Here is a 22,535-nt window from a genome sequence, read left to right on the forward strand (position 1 = left end):
CCTGCCTCTGCCTGTGGGCCACCCTCAGAGGTCTGTTCCCCACCTAGACAAGAGGGGGTGAAAGCTGTGGCTGATTAAGGCTCACTTGCTCACTCAGGCCAGGGAGAGGGAGAGCTATGGCAGTCACATTTGGGATGTGTGGGGAGTGCCTGTGGTGGCAGAAGCCAGTGGGAAGCTGCAACAGCCTGACGCTTGCCATGCACTCTCCCAGGGAAGTTGGCCTCAGATTACAGGACCCTCAGCAGTAGCGAGCTGCACAGGCTGTCAGAGGGTGACCTTCACTTGGTCATAGGACCCTTGGTGACAGCAGCAGCAGTAGTAGGTGTCATGCCTGCCTCTCAGTTCTGAGATAGCAGCCAGGGCTCATGCCCACCCCTGGAGCTCAGGTAGTTGGTGCCCTGGTATCTGTGAGCAAACAGAGAAAGAAGCTCCTATGGAGGGCCTGCCCCTCCTTGTGCACCCCACAACAACAGTCCCTTGTCTCTCTGGCATGCCCAGGTTTCTTCCTGGACTCCCTCAGCTGTGGCTCACCAGCCCCCTCAGGCTGTCTTCAGCAGCCAATCCCAGTCCTCTTCCTGGAGTCTGACCTCAGAAGCCCTAGACTCAGCACCCAACCCCAACCTGCTGCAGAGGGAGGGCAAATGTCCCAGGCTGGGGAGTGCTGGTCGACAATGAGCATCTGTGCACAGTTCTCTCCGCTAAGCCCTCCACTGCCCTGTTGCTGCACTCTCCTCTGAGACTCTGAAGCTCCCCCACCCCATCCACACCAGTAACAGGGCTTCCTCCTATGCAGAAACTTTTCCTCCTTCAAACCTCTGTCCCAGAGGCCCAGGTCCTGTCCTAATTCCTTCGTTTCTTATTTTTTCTTTTTTCTTTTGCCCTTCCCAGTAACATGGAGATTTTCTTGCCTTTTTGGAAATGTAAGGTCTTCTGCTAGTGTTAAGTAGATGTTCTATAGGAGTTGTTCCACATGCAGGTGTATTTTTGATATTTTGAAAAAGGTGATCTTCATGTCTTACTCCTCTGCCATCTTCGAGGCTCCTTTAATTGTTATTTTTCTTTTATTAGTGAAAGACTTAAGAAATAAGATGTAATCCTAGTTAAATAATACATGATTATGGAATATATATATATATAATGCCACATGTTTAAAAAAGATTAATATTCCCTCAATAAGTAAAACATTGCTATAAAAGGTCATTTAGATGGTATTCCTGGGAGAGTTTATAGATGATATTCACCTGTTTAACATTATTGTCGATAGTCTTTTCAGATTATGAATAAACAGTTTATGCTCCAAGTATTTATTCATGTTAACATTTACTTTGTAAAATATGCTTCTTACAGGAATATAAATAGTTGCTGGAAAGAACACTGACAACTTCAAAGCAAAATGAAGTTCTTTCTATTGCTCTCAGCCATTGGGTTCTGCTGGGCTCAGTATGCCCCAAATACCAAATCTGGACTGACATCTATTGTCCACCTGTTTGAGTGGCGCTGGGTTGATATTGCTCTTGAATGTGAGCGATACTTAGCTCCTAAAGGATTTGGAGGGGTTCAGGTGGGTATTGTTCATAGTTTAAATTGCAGACTTTGCTGTGCTTGGAGTAAATGGTATTATGCTCTGTGTCTATAAAGCTGGGATAACATTTCACTTCACAGTTAACTACTCTAAAATAGTTTTCTAGGAAGAAAAGAATCTGAAATTCTTGGCAACTTTATATTGTATTTCTAATGCAATATTTTTTTTCAGCAGGACATTTCTAATGTGATGTTAATATTTTCAAATGGTTATAAAGACATGTGACTGCAAATACAAAGATTCAGAAATACTTTTAGACTATTGCTTCATTTCTAGAATATTGAATGACATACAGTAAGCCATAATTTGATACTTATTAAGGTTGTTTTATTTGTAGGTCTCCCCACCCAATGAAAATGTTGTAATTACTAACCCTTCAAGACCTTGGTGGGAAAGATACCAACCAGTTAGCTACAAGTTATGTACAAGATCAGGAAATGAAAATGAATTCAAAGACATGGTGACTAGATGTAACAACGTTGGTGTAAGTGAATTAAAGTTTCCTTTAAAAGTGTCATAGAGAGAAATGACTTCTCTCTGTTGCCTCTTGTTCCTTTCAAGCAGAACGATTTTCATATGTTTTAACACTTTATTTCATGCTTTAGCTATAAACCAAAATTTAATTGTTGCCTTATATTCAGCTTTTGTAAATATTTGTATATGTGCTATTTGAAGATGTAAGTAAAAGTCTAAGGCCACAAACTTACTTGTAAAGCAAAATATCAGCTGTTAACCCTTATGGCTGTACGCATTTCTGGGGAACACTTTTCCAGTTAGGAATTGTAATTGCAGTTACAATATTTGCTGTTAGTTTTATGAGACTTGTGTCTCCACCCATAATTCCTGGGTCTTCCTTCCCATAGATTCTTTGATTATAAATAATTATTTTCTCCTTGATGAGGAGCATAACGAGAGATAATACCTACATTTGCTTCTTCTGATTCTAAATAAATAGTAGAGACCGGCTTCTTATTTCTTAGTATGACCCATGGAATTTTCAAAAACCAATAATCTCTCCGGCCTCAACTGATACTTATCTCCTGCATCTCCCCCGCCCCCACCTGCCAAAAAATGTCTCTTTGCATTTTTTCATAGTTACGGTACTTTTGGGTTCTCCAAATTTATTATATAGGTAAATATTTGACCAAGTGGCCAGAATGCATGTAGGGCTTCAGTTCATAATGATTTCCTTTCACACTTCAGTGTTGCTTTTCTAGGAAGATAAGATATAAAAAAAACAAGGAAATATTTTGGAGTATAATTAATGTGCTGTAAACTCTACTTAATAGTATTATAAATTTCTACCTCTCTGTAAGTCAAACTGAAATAGAAATTTTGCCCTCAGGTCCATATTTATGTGGATGCTGTCATTAATCATATGAGTGGAAGTGGTGTGGCTGCAGGAACGAGCAGTACTTGTGGAAGTTACTTCAACCCTGGAACTAGGGATTTTCCAGCAGTCCCATACTCTGCTTGGGATTTTAATGATGGTAAATGCAAAACTGAAAATGGAGGAATTGAGAGCTATAATGATCCTTTTCAGGTAATTAGCAAAAAGAGCCATCGATGCCTTTTAGTACCGACTTGTAGCTTATTGATCTCCATTTTAAATATTAGTTTAGATTACTTAGGAAAACAGAACTTCCAGTCTGGTTGTTAAAAATAAGACTCTCAAATCGGTACTTAAAACATTTTTCCCAAGTTAGGGTTTCACAGTGAAAAAGCTCATCCACTGTATTTCCTACATTCTCCATTTTTATAGCAGAAAATATTTCAAAGGTATGTCCATACTGGAATGTCAGTATCCCCAGAGACCAATGCAAAGAAGGCACTACAGAAATATGTATTAATGAGTGAATGAATGAATAATGAAATGGCTTCTCAGGCAAAGGTGATGTTTTATGTACCAATCACAAAATTTTTACCTCAATAGATCAGAGATTGTCGCCTGGTTGGTCTTCTTGATCTTGCACTGGAGAAAGATTATGTGCGCTCCACAGTTGCTGAATATCTAAACCGTCTCATTGACATTGGTGTAGCAGGGTTCAGAATTGATGCTTCGAAGCACATGTGGCCTGGAGTCATGAAGGCGATTTTGGATAAACTGCATAATCTAAACACAACCTGGTTCCCTGAAGGAAGTAAACCTTTCATTTACCAGGAGGTACATCAATCAATACATACATGTGGATATAAAATAATATTATTTAGTTCATCAGAAAATAAATGGCAGAGTTCATTAAAAATGCAATTTCTGTAGGTTAAATAATGAGTCACGTATATGGAAGAGGTTTGTCTAACCTCCTTTTATTCATAGACAGTACATCTAATTCTATCACAAGAAGGTTTTTATGCAAACTTTTATTTAGGCTGCAAAAATCTGTGTCATTTATCATCTTCCTAGAGACCATTATACAAGATCGATAATAATATATTTGTTGTTGAGCTATACTATGTGACTTTAAATCTTGGCTATAGCACTATTAGCTGTGTTTGTTAAGGCAAATTGACTAACCTCTCTGAGCAACAATTTTTTCTAAATTTATCGAAAGGTATAATAATAATGGTTATGTCTTTTTTCCTTTTGAAAATTAAAGAGATAATATTTATCAAGCACTTAGAAATAGTGTCATCCAGATATTCGGTGCTATATAAGTGTGTCCTATTCTTATCATTTATGTGCAAGACTAAATTAGGCAGCATTCTCACAGGTCAACAGGTAACTTTGTCACATTACTTTAATACTGTAGCGTGTATTTTAGCAAAGAAAAATAAGAATCTTGATCAAAGGAAAACCATATTGGGCATTTCATATAGCATAAAGAGTATAAAGCTATAATATTAACTTCTTAGTTGCAATTCTTTAGAGTTCTTGTTTAAAATGATATTTTCTTCCTGATTTCTACTAGGTAATTGATCTGGGTAGTGAGTCAATTCAAAGCAGTGAGTACTTTGGAAATGGCCATGTGACAGAATTTAAATATGGTGCAAAACTAGGCACAGTTCTACGCAAGTGGAATGGAGAGAAGATGGCTTATTTAAAGTAAATGAAATATGATTTGTCCTCTGAATTATTTCACATATCTATTTTTGATATTCCCCCAACATGTTTCCTTCTTAAAGCCTTCCTATTTAGACAATTTTCAAGGAATCGTTTACTAATAACAAGTGTTATAGTTCCCCAGGCGCCGACTGACCTTCATTATCACCTAGAACATCAATCACAGCAAATATTTTGAGACCCAAAAGTTAACCTGAAAATTTTAATCTGTGTATCACATGACTCTACTAGATATGACTAATGTTGCACATAATTTGTGAAGGCCAGGCTATTGTTAAAATGATTCTATAATTTATGAAGTCCCTACAAGGTGGCCATCCTGTAGAATTTACATATATTAATCAATTAATTTCAAATATTAAAATGTTTACATTATAAGAATATAATATTGAAATCTTATTTAAACCCAGTTTGCCAATCTACTAATATGATATGGATGTTGACCCTTCTGAAGTCCATCTAAAGTATAACATAGTGAAAGTTCTAAAATAACTTTTGTAACAAAAATCTTATACCTGTAACATGAATGGAATTCAAGTAACCCCTACATACATACATGCATGGAATGTGTTTGTAGATAGTATATCTGTATCTTTTATACTTAAAAAGTCCCCCTGGATAAGCATTTAATTAGGGAGAGAATTTCATTAGAGGGTGATATGATAAAAGAAATACACATTTAGGTTACTCTAAAGCTCTTGTAAAACAATACATATATATGTTTTTAAGTTTTTTTTTTTTTTTAATAGGAACTGGGGAGAAGGCTGGGGTTTCATGCCTTCTGACCGAGCACTTGTCTTTGTGGATAACCATGACAACCAGCGAGGGCACGGAGCTGGGGGGGCATCTATTCTTACATTCTGGGACCCCAGGTAAGGTACAGGCTTCCCCAGGTTTAAACCTACCTTTTAATGATATTAAGAGTATTATTTGTTTGTACAATGATGTAATTTTGTGCCGTTTAGACTATACAAAATGGCAGTTGGATTTATGCTTGCTCATCCCTATGGATTTACACGAGTCATGTCAAGCTACCGTTGGGCAAGACATTTTGTGAATGGACAAGTAAGTTTTGGTGTTGCCCAAGAGATCTTTTTCTCAAGAGAAAGAAGTTAATTTTGTTTTAATTTCACATGATTCTATTCACTGTTTGTTGTATCCAGTATTTATTGAGTGCAAATCTGATGCGGGACTCTTTTAACAATGCAGTGCATGTTACAAAATAAAAATGAATGATCTCTCCTGACAAAGAGAATGTGAGCCATTTAAAAATATGACAATTATAGCCCCTCACCAAAATAAAATAAAAAAACTTAAAATAAGGATGCAGTGATAAAATATGTATTTCTCATAAGTACATACTTCATAGAGTTGATGTGATGACTACAAATTAACACTTCAAAAAAAGTAAAACAGTACCTGGGCTTCCTAGGTGGCGCAGTGGTTAAGAATCTGCCTGCCAATGCAGAGGTCACGGGTTCGATCTCAGCTCCAGGAAGATCCCACATGCCGCGGAGCAACTAAGCCCGTGTGCCCAAAAAAAAAAAAAAAAAAAACAGTACCTGCACTACAGTATTAGCAATAGAAATATTTGTTAAATACTTTTTTTTAAAGTTTTATGGAATGTAGAGAAATTATCCAATTGAACTGAGATTCAATAAGGAAAGTATCTTGTAACAGGAACGAAAGTATACGTATTAGAAAAGAGACATTAGCTGACTCTTCTGGGAACGTTATAGACGAGAAATATTTGGGCAGTATGGTAAAGACATTAATCTGAGTAATAATTTTTTTTAATTTTATGTATGTGTCTATGTATCTATGTATTTATTGGTTGTGTTGGGTCTTTGTCACTGCACACGGGCTTTCTCTAGTTTTGGCAAATTGTAGCCACTGCTCATTGTGGTATGCAGGTTTCTCATTGTGGTGGCTTCCCTTGTTGCAGAGCACAGGCTAGGCGCATGGGCTTCAGTGGTTGCAGCACACAGGCTCAATTGTGACTGACGGGCTCTAGAGCACAGGCTTAATAATTGTGGCACACAGGCTTAGTTGCTCCGCGGCATGTGGTATCTTCCCGGACCATGGATCAAACCCATGTCCCCTGCATTCCCTGAGTAATAATTTTAAAAAGAAACTGAGCAATAAAATTATTAAGGTATTTGTAAAGTTAGTGGAAAGTTTTCTTTTCAAACAAAATTTCAAGAGCAGCCTCATACAGCAACTTCATACCTGAAGTAGAAACTTCTCTTCACTGCAAACCAGATAGGTATTTATCTAGTTTCTGGTAGATTCTTTTCAAACTGAGAAGTCCACTACTTTGTATGGCAAGTAATTCTATAGTTAGATAGTCTTAATATTTAGAATTTGTCCCTTTATATTGAGCCAACTTCTTATAATTTCCACTAATTGGTCTTATTTCTGATGGCAAAAGCCAAGGCATATGTCTATTTCCCCTTTTCCCAAAACATTTCCAAGATTTCTCCAAGTCTTCTGCCTGTTAGCATCTCCTAGTTTTATCCACTATTCATCATACAACATGATTTAAGACAGACATTAATAACCTTCCGAGACATAATCTGTGTTTTCCTATGATTATCTTTGTTTTTTGTTTGTTTTAATTTATTTATTTTTTATTTATTGGCTGCATTGTGTCTTCATGGCTGTGCTCAGGCTTTCTGTAGTTGCAAAGAGTGGGTGCTACTCTTCATTGCAGTGCGTAGGCTTCTTATTGTACTGGCTTCTCTGCTGTGGAGCACGGGCTCTAGGCATGCGGGCTTCAGTAGTAGTGGTGCATGGGATAAATTGTTGCGTCTCGCCAGCTCTAGAGCACAGGCTCGGTAGTTGTGGTACATGGGCTTAGTTACTCCGCAGCACACGGCATCTTCCCGGACCAGGGCTTGAACCCATGTCCCCTGCATTGGCAGGCAGATTCTTAACCACTGTGCCACCAGGGAAGCCCCTATGATTATCTTTGAAAGTAGCAATCAGAAAAACACAATATTAAACATTTGGTCAATATAGTACAGGATTTTGTGATGCTTTGTTTAGTACATTTATTCAACAAAAAAGAATGAAAGAAACTAATATTTATTTAACAATTATCATGTGGAAAGCATTTTTACATACCTTATTTAATTTTTACAGCAACTAGATCATATCTTCACTTTACAGAAAAGGAAAGTGAGGCACAGAAGTTATGCATATCAACTAAATTTTTGTAGCTAGTAGTAACAGAACTTATGTTTTAGTCCTGCTGTTTTTGACACTAATGTTCTTGCTATTTCAATGACATCAGTGCACTACCTGTAGTGATATTAAGAAGTCATTGCAATTCCTTGGAAAGAAAATGAGAGGGTAAAAGAATCATACCCTTGTTTGAAGTATGGCACTAGAGAATGAGAACTTAGGGAGAATATAAATTCAGTAAAAGTACTGAACAAATTGGATTCTAAATGAAGACACTACAAGGACACAAATAGGACAGACTGGGTTTGATGAAGTAAATAAGGATGCATGTAATGTTACAAATGTGAGCTTTTAAAATTGATTAATTATTCTTTTGCTAATTGAGGATGTTAATGATTGGATTGGGCCACCAAATAATAATGGAGTCATTAAAGAAGTTACTATTAATCCAGATACTACTTGTGGCAATGACTGGGTCTGTGAACATCGATGGCGTCAAATAAGGTAGGAATACTTATTAGGAAATATCCTCTCATAATACTCTTTCTTCACACTTTGTTTTCAACTGTTGAAGTACTCATCAGCATTTGTATGCATTTTTTTTCTTAGGAACATGGTTATGTTCCGTAATGTAGTTGATGGCCAACCTTTTACAAACTGGTGGGATAATGGTAGCAACCAAGTAGCTTTTGGAAGAGGAAGCAGAGGATTCATTGTCTTTAACAATGATGACTGGTAAGTCGATATGAATTAGAAATAATATTACTCTAATATGTTTTTGTTTATTCTTTTCCTGCTCACTTACTTTTTTCATATCTGAAAATTATTAAAATATGAAAACTATGAAAATAGTCAGCAGATTAAGAAAACCTAGTGATCAGGAGAAAAACAATGATAACTCTTGTTCTTTTGATCTCCTCTCTTTATAAGGGCTTTCTGTTCTAAGTACAATTCTTTTTTTGTGCACTCCTGCATATCATGGACAGACATGATGCACATATATATGCTTACACATATACCTCCCATAAAATGCACAGAGTGGTCAATATTAAAGAATGTCTTATAAAACTTTTTAAATCAATAATGGAAAAAATACTGCCTCAGGGCTGAAATATATTTTTTTCTGTCTCTTTTTTTCACCTTCTGTGGTATCTATTTCTTCGAACATCTTTTGTCACTTTCCTGTCTCTCTGTGATAAATAATATTTTTAAAGGCATATAAACGGATATATATGTTATGGTCATTGATTCACCTCAGGACATTTTTAGTTTTAGTTTTGAGACATCTCATTATTGGCTTTTCACTTGTGATACTTATATTCTCTACGTCAAATATACTGATTCCCTCACATATAGAACTATAGCTCAGAAGCCCTCTTTGCAAGCCGTTGAAATGTCTTGCTCCAAAGCGAACTGCCATTAATGCTTAGCTCACTCTAGCCCAAACTGTATTTTACTGATAAAAATCAATCAAGTGAATATTGTTCTTGTCCAAGAATCCGTCTCTAGTCCTTTAATTTCTGTCTTTTGTAGATGGCAGAAAGAACATAAATTTATGAGACAGCGTTATGTTTTAAAACCATATACTGGTTCATAGAAATGAGAGAGATTTTTTCTCTGCACTCCAAATTTATTGTAACCTCTTGAAAAAAAGAGATCTTTGAAGAAGGAATCCAATTTAAATTTTTGAAAGTAATCAGTACTTTCTTAAGTCTAGATGAGGGCAAATTTAAAATCTTTGTGTTTACCACAGAAAATAATTTCTACTAAGGAAGATAGTTCACTGAAATCTTCACTAATTCTCTTCAAGTGTTTTTTTTTTTTTTTTTTTTTAAATAATATTGAGTATTGACTAGGGAACTCATAAGAATACTGTTGGCCCTGAGAAAACTAATTACATCCACTGGAGAGGTCTTTGTGTTTGTATTTTATTTTCGTTGAGACCTTGACTGCTTAGAGTTCTACAGCACAAAGTTAGGCTGTTTGTTTTAGACATAGTCTGTATTCTTGCTTTTCATTGTGTTGAATTCAAGTTAAATCTTAAATTTTATTTTTACAGGACATTATCTTCAACTTTGCAGACTGGTCTTCCTGCTGGTACATATTGTGATGTTATTTCTGGAGATAAAGTTGGTGGTGATTGTACAGGAATTAAAGTCTATGTTTCTGGTGATGGCAATGCTAGTTTTTTTATTAGTAACTCTGCTGAAGATCCATTTATTGCAATTCATGCTGAATCTAAATTATAAAATTTGAATTAAATACTTACATTCAGAGAAATACAATGTGTTTCTGTTCTTACATATCTGTAATATTATATAACTTCTCATAATTCATTAATTTTTGCTAAAAGCTGTAATAAGTAATCAACTTGAAAAACTCAGAAAGGCATAAAAAACACATATATTTCTATGATTATAATTACAATCAACATTTAGTTATATTTTAGAAGATTCTCATAAACTTATTTGTGAAAGGCATTTCTAAGAACTCAGAGAATCCTGTGGAAAAACGTTTGTTGCCATTAGCACCATATGCCCAGCTATGTATCTCTAATGTATGTCTGTATTTCTTACATAGTGTGTTTCTAACAATCAGTTAGGGGTAGCTGATTTAATGATAAAGTCATAAGATTTGGGTGCTTTTCATAATATAAAGGCCCTTTCAAGGTTAATAAGTTAAAAACTAAAAGAAACAAATTATGCAGTCTATAATTCTTAATTATCTGGAACTTACAGCAGTCTTCTCCTACTTTCTGTATATTCTTTTCTTTTTCTTTCTCTTTCCAATGGCTCTCACATGATGATGTTTTATGGCTTTTGTTCCATCTCTTTACCCCTAATATGAATGGATATTTCTGTGTGGCTCTAATGACATCATTTACTCCAGATTTTCTTCCTGAACCTCTAGGTATTTATTCCCCTTCTCCTTGATTGTAAATGTAGAATTTATTAATGCTCTCATCTAGGTCTTCTTACAACTCTCAGCTGTTTTATTTTAATGGTTGAATAAGAAAATAGAAGCCATAACTTGGAAGCTCTCTCTTCTTTTCACCCATGAATCTATCTACACTCAACCCTATCATTTTCTTCCAACCTCCTTTCTTAATGAATGAAGTGCACTTCACTTTTACAAAAAGTCCATTCCCTCCATTTTTACCTTTTTGAGGACTTTATTTCTTAGATTATCCTTTCTCCTTGGATTTAACCATCTTTCTCTTTCTGATAGCTTATCTCTTTCTGATAGATTAGTCCCCTCAGATTACATGTATCACGTTAGAATCTTTCAACTAAAAATTCTGTGACCCTCAGTTTTTCCCTTCCAAGTCAAATTTCTGAGTTTTCATCACCCAGTCTCAACATCCTCAACACTAGTCATTTTTCCTCTCCTTACTGTTCAGTTTCCGTGATCACTTCATTTAATCTGTTCTTGTCAACATAATCAAAATATTGATATTACTGACACAATGTATTTCTTTATCCTCATCTTGCTCTACTTCAGAACAGTATTCAATATGGAGAGACATGCTTGCCTCCTCTCTTCCTTTGGCCTCTGTGGTTGTTTTCCACTCTCTCACTAATATCTCTTTTTCAGATTTTCTTTTTTTACTGGCTTAGTTACTCTTTGACCAAAGAACTCATCTGGATTTTATTCTCTTTCTTTTCTGTCCTCTCTTCTAAGTGTTTGCAATCATTTCCATGGATTTAAAACCCATACTTTGGCATGAAGGCCTGTATCTCCAAAGCAGATCTTTTCTTGGACTTAAACCTCACATTTACAGTAGTTCCTTCACATCTCTACTTCAGTATTTCACAGACATCTTGTACTTGACATATCCAAAATGTGACCTTCAATTTTTTTCTTCAGCAAACATTTTGTTACTCCCTGCTGCTCTGTTTCACCACTTACTTAGAAACCTGTGATGTTTCCTGGATATTTTCCCCTTTCTCTTAACAACTTGCTCTGTCTCCTCACATAAACCTTAACATGGTCTATTCATTTTTATCTTCAAAATATCTCTTAATTCCTTGCACTGCTTTTCTTGTACCCTCTTCCACCTGTTCATCCAAGTCCTCCTTATTTCTTGATTGGGTTCTGAAACAACTTCTCTCTTCTTTGTACTGTTTTACTCAATGGAATTTACTAAAAACTACAAATTAATATTCATAGCATTTAAGACAAATTACAAATTTTCACACCTAAAATTATTAAAATTTTGTTGCATTTGGAGTAAAATCTCAACTCCTTATGATAACCTATGATACTACATATTATTTGGCATGAACCTAGTGCTCCAAACTCAGCTTTGTTCCTTCTGTTGGTAATCTCTTACCCTCAGGCATACTGGTCTTTCTTCATTTTCTTGAATATGCCATGGTATTGGTCTCCTTGGAGACTTTTTTGGATGTTTACCCACACTTCATTTGGAGTGCTCTTAACCCAGGTTTTAGCATGGCTGGCTCCTGCTCTTTACAAACGGTGCAATAACTCAGTGACTGGCATCAGCAGTCATTCAGTTCTGCAATCCAGAAGTCTGGTCTCATTGCTGAAACCCTCTTCTCTTAGGTCACCCAAATCCCATTCAGCATCACATTCCTAATTTATCTTTGAAATATTTCTTGACTGTGTTCCTTTCTCTCTCCACTGGTACTGACTACTCATCCTTTTCTTAAGTAATTAACATCTCTTATTTACCAACATTATTATGAAGAAAATACCACAGACTCAAAATATAACACCATAATTTATTGTTTATAACAAATGCATTGCAGGATGGACTCAGGGAGATGAATCCCAAGCTAGGACCTGGGAACTCCTCACAGCAGTTTCATAACATATCAGAATTACATGCTTTCTTTTAGGTAAGATTGTACTCTTTTAAGAATTTCCTGGTGGTTAGCAGGGGAGTCGGGTAACCATGATAATTAGGTGTATACCTCCGGGAAGGGAAGATGAACATTATGGACTTAAGGTTGAAAGCTTCTAAAAGGATACTTGAAAGGGATTCTGTAATGGAATAACAGTATTTGTACAGGGAGCATATTTGTAGAGGCTAAAGATTTTGTCCAGGAGAGTAATACATCATAGATGTGTATTGAAATTATTACTAGTACAATACCAGACTAATAGAACTTCACTTTGTGTTGATTATGGAGGGGCTCACTGCAGCATCAGCATCTACTTTAGACCCTTCCTCTAGTCATTCCATTCTCTACTGTGCATCCAGAGAGAGATCTTTTCAATCAGAAAACCACCACCAGCACCACCACCTTTCCATAATCCTGTCAATGGATTACCACTTACCTTAGAAAAAAGGGCAAAACCTCAACAGGACTGTTACATCTGTCTGTATCTGAAGCCTCATCTCCCAAACTCTTCTCTTTAACTTTTTTTTTTCCCCTCAAGCCACACTAATCTTTTAGTTACTCAAACTCACCAAGCTCCTTTTATCTCCTGATGTTCAATGCCAGGAAATTCTGCCTCTCCTACATGAAACATTTTTTTCTCACATGTTTTCCTAATTAACTCCTATTCATCATTCAAATCTTAGTTCAAAGGCCTCTTCCATAAAGACATTTATCCAGGATTAGGTCAAAGTCCCCTATTACTGTCATGACTTTCTGTACTTTCTTTCTTACCACTCATCATAATACAGTGGGACAGTGTCTATTCAGACTTTCCTGAATCCTTCATCTCAGACCAGAGTCTGGTACGTATTACTTAAGAACTCACTAATTGTTTGCAAGACAAAGTGAGATAATGAAAGAGAAGAAGAAAAGAAAATATGTCAGTTTTTCAGAAGTAGAAACTTAGTAAAAGTTGAGGCCTTGGAATAGAGATATTCCTCTCATCCTCTCTCTAATTCTTCCCAATTTTAAATAATTCCTGTTTCTCCTGATTTCTCAGGTTGTAAATGTCATGGAATCTCAGTAGAAGCAGGAAAAGTATAGGCATACCTCAGAGATATTGTGCATTCACTTCTGGATCACCATAATAATGTGAATTTGTTAAGTGCTTCACATAAATTTTTTGGCTTCCCTGTGCATGCAAAAGTTATATTTATACTGTAGTCTGTTAAGTGTGCAATACCATTATATCTTTCAAAATGTACGTACCTTAAATAAAAAATACTTTATTGCTAAAAGAGGCTCTCATCTGAGGCTTCAGTGAGTTGTATTCTTTTTACAGTAATTACATCAAAGATCACTGATCACATATCACTGTAATGATCATAATGAGAAAGTTTGAAATATTGTGAGAATTGCCAATATATATCACAGAGACACAAAATGAGCAGATGCTGTTGGAAAAATGACGCCTATAGACTTGCTCAATGCATGGTTGCCACAGACCTTCCATTCGCAAAAAGTGCAATATCTGCAAAGCACAATAAAACAAGGAATGAGATGTTGACAAAATTCAACATTGTTCTCTCAGCAAATGAAGTATAGAAGGAATGTACTTCAACATAATAAAAGTCATCCATGACAAGCCCACAGATAACCTCATACTCAAAGGTGAAAAGCTGAACGCTTTTCCTTTAAAGTAAGGAACCTCACAAAGATGTCAATTCTCATCATTTCTATTCAAAATAGTATGGGAACTTCTAGCCAGAACTATTAGGTGAGACAAAGACATAAAAGAATCCACATCAGAAATGAAGAAGTAAAATTGTCTCTGTTTGCAGATGACATGGTCTCATATATGGAAACTCTTAAAGGCTCCACCAAAAATCAGTCAGAATTAATAAATTCAAAAAAGTTACAGGATACAATCAACATGAAAAAATCAATACAATAACAAGCTACCTGAGATATTAAGAAAGCAATCCCATTTACAACAGCACCAAAAATAATAAAATAGAAATAATTTAACCAAGAGGGTGAAAGATCTGTTTGCTGAAAACTGTAAGACACTGAGGAAAGAAACTGAACACATAAACAAGTGGAAAGATGTCCTATGTTCTTTAATTGGAAGAATTAATATTGTTAAAATGTCCATACCACCCAAAGTGATCTACAGATTCAATGCAATCCCTGTCAAAATTGCAATGGCATTTTTCACAAAAATAAAAAGCAATCTTGAAATTCCCATATGGTATCACCAAAGACCTTAGGTATCCAAAGTCATCTTGAGAAAAACAAACAAAGCTGGAGGCATCACACTTCCTTGTTTCAAACTAAATTTCCAAATGATAGTAATCAAAATGGTATGGTATTGGCACAAAAATAGGCACATAGACCAATGGAACAGAGCCCAGAAATAAACTCTCACATATACAGTGAAATGATCTTTGAGAAGGGTGTCAAAAACAATTAATGGCAATTGATAGTCTCTTTCATAAATGGTGCTGGGAAATCTGGATATCCACACGCAAAAGAATGAAACTGGACCCTTGTCTTACAACACGGAAAAAATTTATTTGAAATGAACTCCTAGAAGAGAATAGGAAAAAGCCTCATGATATGGGTCTTGGCAATGATTTCATGTATATGACACTAAAAACACAACCCAAAAATAAACAAGTGAAATGACATCAAACTGAGAAGGTTCTGGAGAGCAAAGAAAACAGTCAGTAAGATGAAAAAAGGCAATCTATGCACTGGGAGAAAATATTTGCAAACCATATATCTGTTAAGGGGTTAATATTAAAAAATATTAGGAACTCTTACAACTCAATATCAAAAAACCTGAATAAACTGATTTGAAAATGGCCAAAGGAATGAATGGACATTTTCAAAGGCAAACAAATGGCCCATAGGTACAAGGTGCTCAACATCACTCATCATCAGGGAAATACCGAACCAAAACCACAAGATATCACCTCACACGTGTTAGGATGTCTAATATCTAAAAGACATGAGATAACAAATGTTGGCAAAGATGTGGTAAAAGGTAACCCAGGTATACTCTTGGTGGAAATGTAAATTGGTGTGACTATTAGTGAAAAGAGTATGAAAGATGCTCAAAAATTTAAAGGTAGAACTACCATATGACCCAGCAATCCCACTCTTATGTATATGTTGGAAAGAAATGAAATCAATATCTTGATATTTGCACCATCATGTTCATGGAACTATTACTCACAATAACCAAAACATGGAAAAAGTCTAAATGTCTGTCACAGTGAATGGATAAAGGTAATTTTATATGTAAAACTGCCGGGGTCCAGCCCAGGCAGGATCCAGGGAGTCCCTTGGGAGGGGTAGAGTCGGCGAGAAAAAAAGGAGACAGAGACAGGAGGCAGAGAGAGAGAGAGAGAGTGAGAGTGTGAGAGAGAGTGTGAGAGTAAGAGTAACTTTAATGTTTGCTCGGGTCTTATATATCTTACATCTTGCTTTGTGGATTTTTCCATTAGGGGCCCCATATCCCTCCCCCAAATGTCCCAATGACTCCGCCGGGGGCTTGTCCTTAGTCAGGTGACGAGTCTTCTATGTAATCATCAGTTCTCATCAGTTCTTCACGTTCTTGTCCATAAACAATCAAACAGTTTTTTCCCCATGCTTAACATTACCATTCTTGTTTTAACCCTCCAGTGGTTACAAGGGGGAGGGGAACACAGGATAACAATCTCTAAGGGCAGGCCTCTCAGGCGCCCAGGCTTGAAGTGACAAACATTGTTAGCAGGTTAAGCTTAATTAGTGAGCTACATTCTCTATGCTACGTGACAGCAGACATACAGGACATGGACATAACATAGATACCCGTAATATTCTGTTCTTATAAGGGAAGAGTGCATGGGATATTTTATAGGCAACTTTGGTTTGACTGACCCTCACTTCAGAGGTTTGGGATAATTGTGATTGGGTGAGGCAGCATTCCTGATCACAATGCATGGCCCATTACAGCCGAATTGCCAGCAGGGCCCAAGGGTGGGGACAATAAGTTTAAACATTCCTCCATTACCCGGGCCCCCTAAGGGTCTAAATGTGATTTGTTTGTGGCCCATAGAATTTCCACAACACCAAGAAAGCGGGGGGTAGCCACCATTCTTGAAGGCAGCGTTGGCGCCCCTCACCCAGAGAGCTCATCATTCCTAGAAAGAAAAAGTACACAAAGGAGACTCATAGTGAAACTAAATCTCGGGGAACTCCGGTACTTCCAAGATGCCTGCTTTGCAGCTCTCCCGAACCGAAGGTGCCTTCATCGGAATTCCCACCTTGCAGGCTATTCCCGAAGTGCTCGGCCTTGCCTGAGCCTTTAGGCAATCCCCGGACGGCTCCCGGCATAAAACTAAAGGGCATTGTGCTAAGTGAAATAAGTCACACAAAGAAAGACAAATATTATGAGGTATTACTTATATGTGGTATCTAAAAAAATAAGAGTTGAACTCATAGAAAGAGAATAGAAATGGTAGTTGTCAGGCCCTGGGTGGGGGGTAGGAAAATAGAAAGGTGTAGGGCACAGGTTATAAACCTTCAGTTATAAGATGAATAAGTTCAGAAGATCTAGTATACAGTAAGGTGACTATAGTTAATAATATGGTATTATACACTTGAAAATTGCTTAGGATAGATCTTACTAGTTCTTAACAGAAAAAAATTTAATTATGTGAGGTGATGTCATGTGCTAACTTACTTGATCTTAGCAATCACTGCATAGTGTTTATATATATCTAATGAACACATTGTACATTTTAAATATATACACTTTAATTTGTCAATTATTCCTCAACACAGCTAGGAAAAAATCATGGGAATCCAAGTCCCTGGCAAATCCCCATGATGTTTTCAAGACCATGAGAGCAATCAATTGTTTGGCAATCTATGTGCCTAGTATGTCAACCAAGTATTCCTAAATAGGCAACAAGATGCCACAAGATTTGCATATAATAATTTAAAATCTCTTTTTACTCTGTTCTTAGTGCTTTCTTTCTAATACTTGTCTCATATGTAATAACTTGTTAACAGTTTCTTCCTTTAGATGTTTCTTTTTATCTACAGAGGTAATTCTGCCTGTGAATACTGAGTTATTTCTTTTCTCATGTAAGGGGAAGTAACTACTTGTGTTGAAAAATTATATTTATGATTAGACTTTCATTTGTTACTCAAAACTGAACCAACAAGCATCATCATAGAATATGACTGTTCACAGAGAATGATTGGAACAGTAGCTCATGCCTTTGCAGAATAATCTCAGTATTATGATACTTAGTATTGTTATTATTATCATTCAACTTCCAAATAAAGTTCACCTAGGTGCTGGACCAATGCGTGGTAAAATCTTCCAAGAAAACATTTATGTTCAGGAAACCAAATCTCTAAAGAGGTTATTTTCTGTGATGTAAATAGATAAATGAGATGGTTTTTGCAAAGCACAGGAAAATCTTTACTAAAACCAAAGTTTTTGGAACATCTGGATTTTGTTCTTATGGATATATCAAAGCAAATTCCTTCTTTCCAATTGGAGAGTGACTCTAAAAATTTCAAGGTCTTTACTCAGGGTGAGTTTAATTAAGTGATTTAACTCAATTTTGCTTCTTTTTTTGTTTTGTTTCTCCTCACAAGTCTCTTTAAGAATATCTAGAAATAAAGGTAAAAAATCTAAATTTGTGAGAGGCAGCTTACAATTTGTTGCAGAAAATTATAAACTATTAGGAGAAATCAATCAAGAGCTCTAATAAAAACAATATTTTAAAAACAAAAAAAAAGGGAAAGTGATTATATTAAAAGACCTTTAAAAGTCTTTCACAAGAAATCGAACGGTTGGGTAAACATGCAGGGTGTTTGCTCTTTTTTTCTTGGAACATAAACTCTTGCGGAACAAAAAAATTATGGCTAAGAGCCACTTACATAATTTGTTTTTAGGTAGAAATGGGTGTGTTGAAAGGGTTTGGGTACAAAAAGCACCATTTACACTAGAATAAAAGGTAATATTTATTATATCCCTCTACTTGCAAATCTGAAAATCCAGCTCAGTTTTTGGATACTTTTAAAGACTTTTTTTGTCACAAAATGATTATATTTTCATCATTTCAACTAATGGACATTTTGAAAACACCTTTTTGAACCTCAGTTTCCTCATCTGTAAAGTGAAAATAAGATCTACTTTTTTAGTCTGATGGATTAAATGAGAAATTGTATATAACATACTAAATCATTATTTCTGGCTAAACGCTAATTTCTTCATCTCCTCAGTAAAGATGTGTTTCTTATTCTTAATGCTGAGATCTGGCAACCTGATACTCTCCTAAAATATAACTCAAGGAAGAAAGACTATCATAAAGCACTGGAATTGAAGGAGAAAGTAACATTCAACTCTAATTTAAAATCTTGTCAGTGTCAGTCTGTGTGTCATTTGGCTAAAAGACAATTGACAAAAAGTCATTGACAGAAAATCTATCTTGAGTTTAGTGTTTCTAATTCCATTCTAGGTCATAGGATCTGTAGGAATGCCTCTATCAGGAACATCAGCCTTAGCTTTGCATATTATCTCACAAGTGCTATATGGCTGCAAGTAAAGATTAAGTAAATTCTGTATGTTACAATGAAATTCTGTATCAGTTCAATTCAACATGTGTTTATTAAGTGCATAGGACTCAGTTACTTTGAAACATGTACCCATTTTTAAGTATGAGTGTAGTTGTTTTGACTTAAAAAAAAAAAAAAGCACAACATGAGAGTTGAAAAGTAATTTTTATTTGGGGCAAAGTGAAGACTGCAGCCTGGGAGACAACATTTCAGATATCTCTGAGAAACTGCTCCAAAGAGGTAGGGGGAAGGTCAGAATATATGTGATCTTGGTGAAGGAGGAGTGCATGCAAACAAACACATATTTTTGTGGAAGATTTCTACTAGTCAGGGGAGGAGCAGACATCACCATGAAGGGATTTAGTGCTTTTCTAGATATGAGGAGATACAAGGATTGGCTCACAAGATCAGCTCCTGAAAACATCTAACTATCTGAATACCTGTTCCACTCATTTTTCCAAAGCATACAGTACCTCATTCCTGACCTCCACCCTGAATTCCCTTCAGGGGATGTTGAAGGTCAGTAGCTGCAGTAGCACATGTGATTTAATCCTTGTAGAGGTAGATGGCAAGTGCCAATGGCAAGTGGCAATTTGTAGTTGACAGTTGGAAGAGCAAAATAGAACTATATGATACATTAATTAAAAACATAAGAAAATACTTAACATTATGCATAATAAAGTATGAGCTTCAAAGGAGGGGTTGTTTGGCTTCAAAGCCATATTCTGAAATGATCTGAGAAAGCTTTGTGAAAAAGGAAGTTCTTGATACAGATAAGGAGAATTAGCAAGGAAGAGAAAAGAGGGAGGAGTATTCCAAGAAGAAAAGGTATGACAGAGGCACAAAGGAATGAATGATACATTATGGGGGTAAATAGGTCAGTTTATTAGTGAGGCTGGAGGGGGGATTTATGGGATACAAGTGGAAATAAATTTGGATAGGTAAAAATGAGACTAATGTTAGAAAAATACATTTTCTGTCAAGGCTTTCCTATTAGATTTGATATATTGATACCAGCAATGGCATTTTTGAATATATAGGATATCACAGTCTATGCAAAATAATCATATATTACCATGGAGAAATTCTAGGAACTATCACTCTTTATATTCATAGTAATACAGAATTAGTTTGTTAAGGTTTGGTATACATTACCTTTATGGTTTGCTTCCCTCCTCCCACCTGCCCCCAGCTGTGTAGTTTACATGAAACTCAATTCTCCTGTAGTCCACTAGCACATAGGTCTGCCAGTCTTTGAATTGTTTCAGATTTGCATAAATCTGTATTTGTTAGTCCTCACTCCAGGCTTCTATTGTCATATGTTGGTATTGAATGACAGCCTACCTCCTGCTTACTATTTTTATATCCTTTGGGATAGAAAAAATAGAACTATCCCTTGCTTTAACTCTCAGTCCAGTGACACCTGAAGCATAATATAAAATTTGAAGCACCCCCCCTCAATCTGCCAGAAACTGTTTTAGTAATATTGCTGGCATTGTAGAATAAAATTCAGCAATAAATTGTTTTCCTGTATCATAATGAGCATTAATACATTTAAAAAAATTAAAATAGAGATTTACATCCAGCAAAATTCTCCTCCGATGAGAATAAACTTAAAAATTTTTCATTCAAGAAGGAAAAGCATTATTTGGCATAAAGTATTTTCTGCCTTATATTCTGTAGTTACCAAATCAATGAGGAAATTTGTATTCATTTTTTTGTTAAAAAGTAGCCAACAAAGGAAAGAAAAATAAAAAGGACTAATACCTAACTAGACATTTTTTTGAGATAGAGAATATTTTCTCTAAAATGCAGTTTCATTTGATAGAGGTTAAATTTTAGAGTTAATATATAGAAACATTTTTAGTGTGCAGGCTTAGAGGTGTCCCTATATAAAGCACATGTTCCCAGGTCCTGGGGCAAAACTTATTGAGAAGGAAACAAAAGTGTAAGGAAGATAGAAATCAAAACATTACCTTTATTTAAAAGCTAATAAAATGAGAGAATAGTTTTTATCAGGGGGCAAGTGGCATTCTTAATGGTGAACCTGAGAATTGGACAGACATTTACACTCAACAGCCTGAAAGGAATAGTGATAATGGCTATGTCTTTGTCTTCTTTGGGGAATTAAAGAGGTAATATTTATCAAGCACTTAGAAATAGTGTCACCCAGATATTCAGTGCTACATGTGTCCTATTCTTATCATTTACGTACAAGACTAAATTAGGTCAGCATTCTCACAAGTCCACAGGTAACTTTGTCACATTACTTTAATACTGTAGTGTATATTTTAACAAAGAAAAATAAGAATCTGGATCAAAAGAAAACCACTTTGGGCATTTCATATAACATTAAGTGTATAAAGCTATTTTCTATATAATATTAACTTCTTAGTTGCAATTCTTTAGAGTTCTTGTTTAAAATGATATTTTCTTCCTGATTTCTACTAGGTAGTTTTTGTGGGTAGTGAGCCAATTCAAAGCAGTGAGTACTTTGGAAATGGCCGTGTGACAGAATTTAAGTATGGTGCAAAACTAGGCACAGTTCTGCGCAAGTGGAATGGAGAGAAGATGGCTTACTTAACGTAAATGAAATATGACTTATCCTTTGAATTATTTCACAGATCTATTTTTGATATTCCCCCAACATGTTTCCTTCTTAAAGCCTTCCTATTTAGACAATTTTCAAGGAATCGTTTACTAATAACAAGTGTTATAGTTCCCCAGGCGCCGACTGACCTTCATTATCACCTAGAACATCAATCACAGCAAATATTTTGAGACCCAAAAGTTAACCTGAAAATTTTAATCTGTGTATCACATGACTCTACTAGATATGACTAATGTTGCACATAATTTGTGAAGGCCAGGCTATTGTTAAAATGATTCTATAATTTATGAAGTCCCTACAAGGTGGCCATCCTGTAGAATTTACATATATTAATCAATTAATTTCAAATATTAAAATGTTTACATTATAAGAATATAATATTGAAATCTTATTTAAACCCAGTTTGCCAATCTACTAATATGATATGGATGTTGACCCTTCTGAAGTCCATCTAAAGTATAACATAGTGAAAGTTCTAAAATAACTTTTGTAACAAAAATCTTATACCTGTAACATGAATGGAATTCAAGTAACCCCTACATACATACATGCATGGAATGTGTTTGTAGATAGTATATCTGTATCTTTTATACTTAAAAAGTCCCCCTGGATAAGCATTTAATT

At 35.7% G+C, this 22,535-nt stretch overlaps 1 protein-coding gene across 2 annotated transcripts in view; it reads left to right on the top strand.

The window, feature by feature from the left end:
- Positions 1-13,973, top strand: part of LOC130844071 (pancreatic alpha-amylase-like) — a 49,809-nt gene extending 35,836 nt beyond the window's left edge. For both annotated transcript variants that reach the window (XM_057720129.1, XM_057720214.1), the window contains exons 2-11: positions 1,348-1,561; positions 1,920-2,066; positions 2,928-3,125; positions 3,516-3,746; positions 4,492-4,625; positions 5,393-5,515; positions 5,609-5,708; positions 8,215-8,333; positions 8,439-8,564; positions 9,889-13,973. In XM_057720129.1, coding sequence (XP_057576112.1) covers positions 1,394-1,561; positions 1,920-2,066; positions 2,928-3,125; positions 3,516-3,746; positions 4,492-4,625; positions 5,393-5,515; positions 5,609-5,708; positions 8,215-8,333; positions 8,439-8,564; positions 9,889-10,078 — 1,536 coding nt within the window. In that variant the 5' untranslated portion in view covers positions 1,348-1,393 and the 3' untranslated portion in view covers positions 10,079-13,973. The remainder of the gene's footprint in view (positions 1-1,347; positions 1,562-1,919; positions 2,067-2,927; positions 3,126-3,515; positions 3,747-4,491; positions 4,626-5,392; positions 5,516-5,608; positions 5,709-8,214; positions 8,334-8,438; positions 8,565-9,888) is intronic.
- Positions 13,974-22,535: the final 8,562 nt, after the last annotated feature.

The sequence above is a fragment of the Hippopotamus amphibius genome, chromosome 1, assembly GCF_030028045.1.
Source record: "Hippopotamus amphibius kiboko isolate mHipAmp2 chromosome 1, mHipAmp2.hap2, whole genome shotgun sequence".
Classification (NCBI taxonomy): domain Eukaryota; kingdom Metazoa; phylum Chordata; class Mammalia; order Artiodactyla; family Hippopotamidae; genus Hippopotamus; species Hippopotamus amphibius.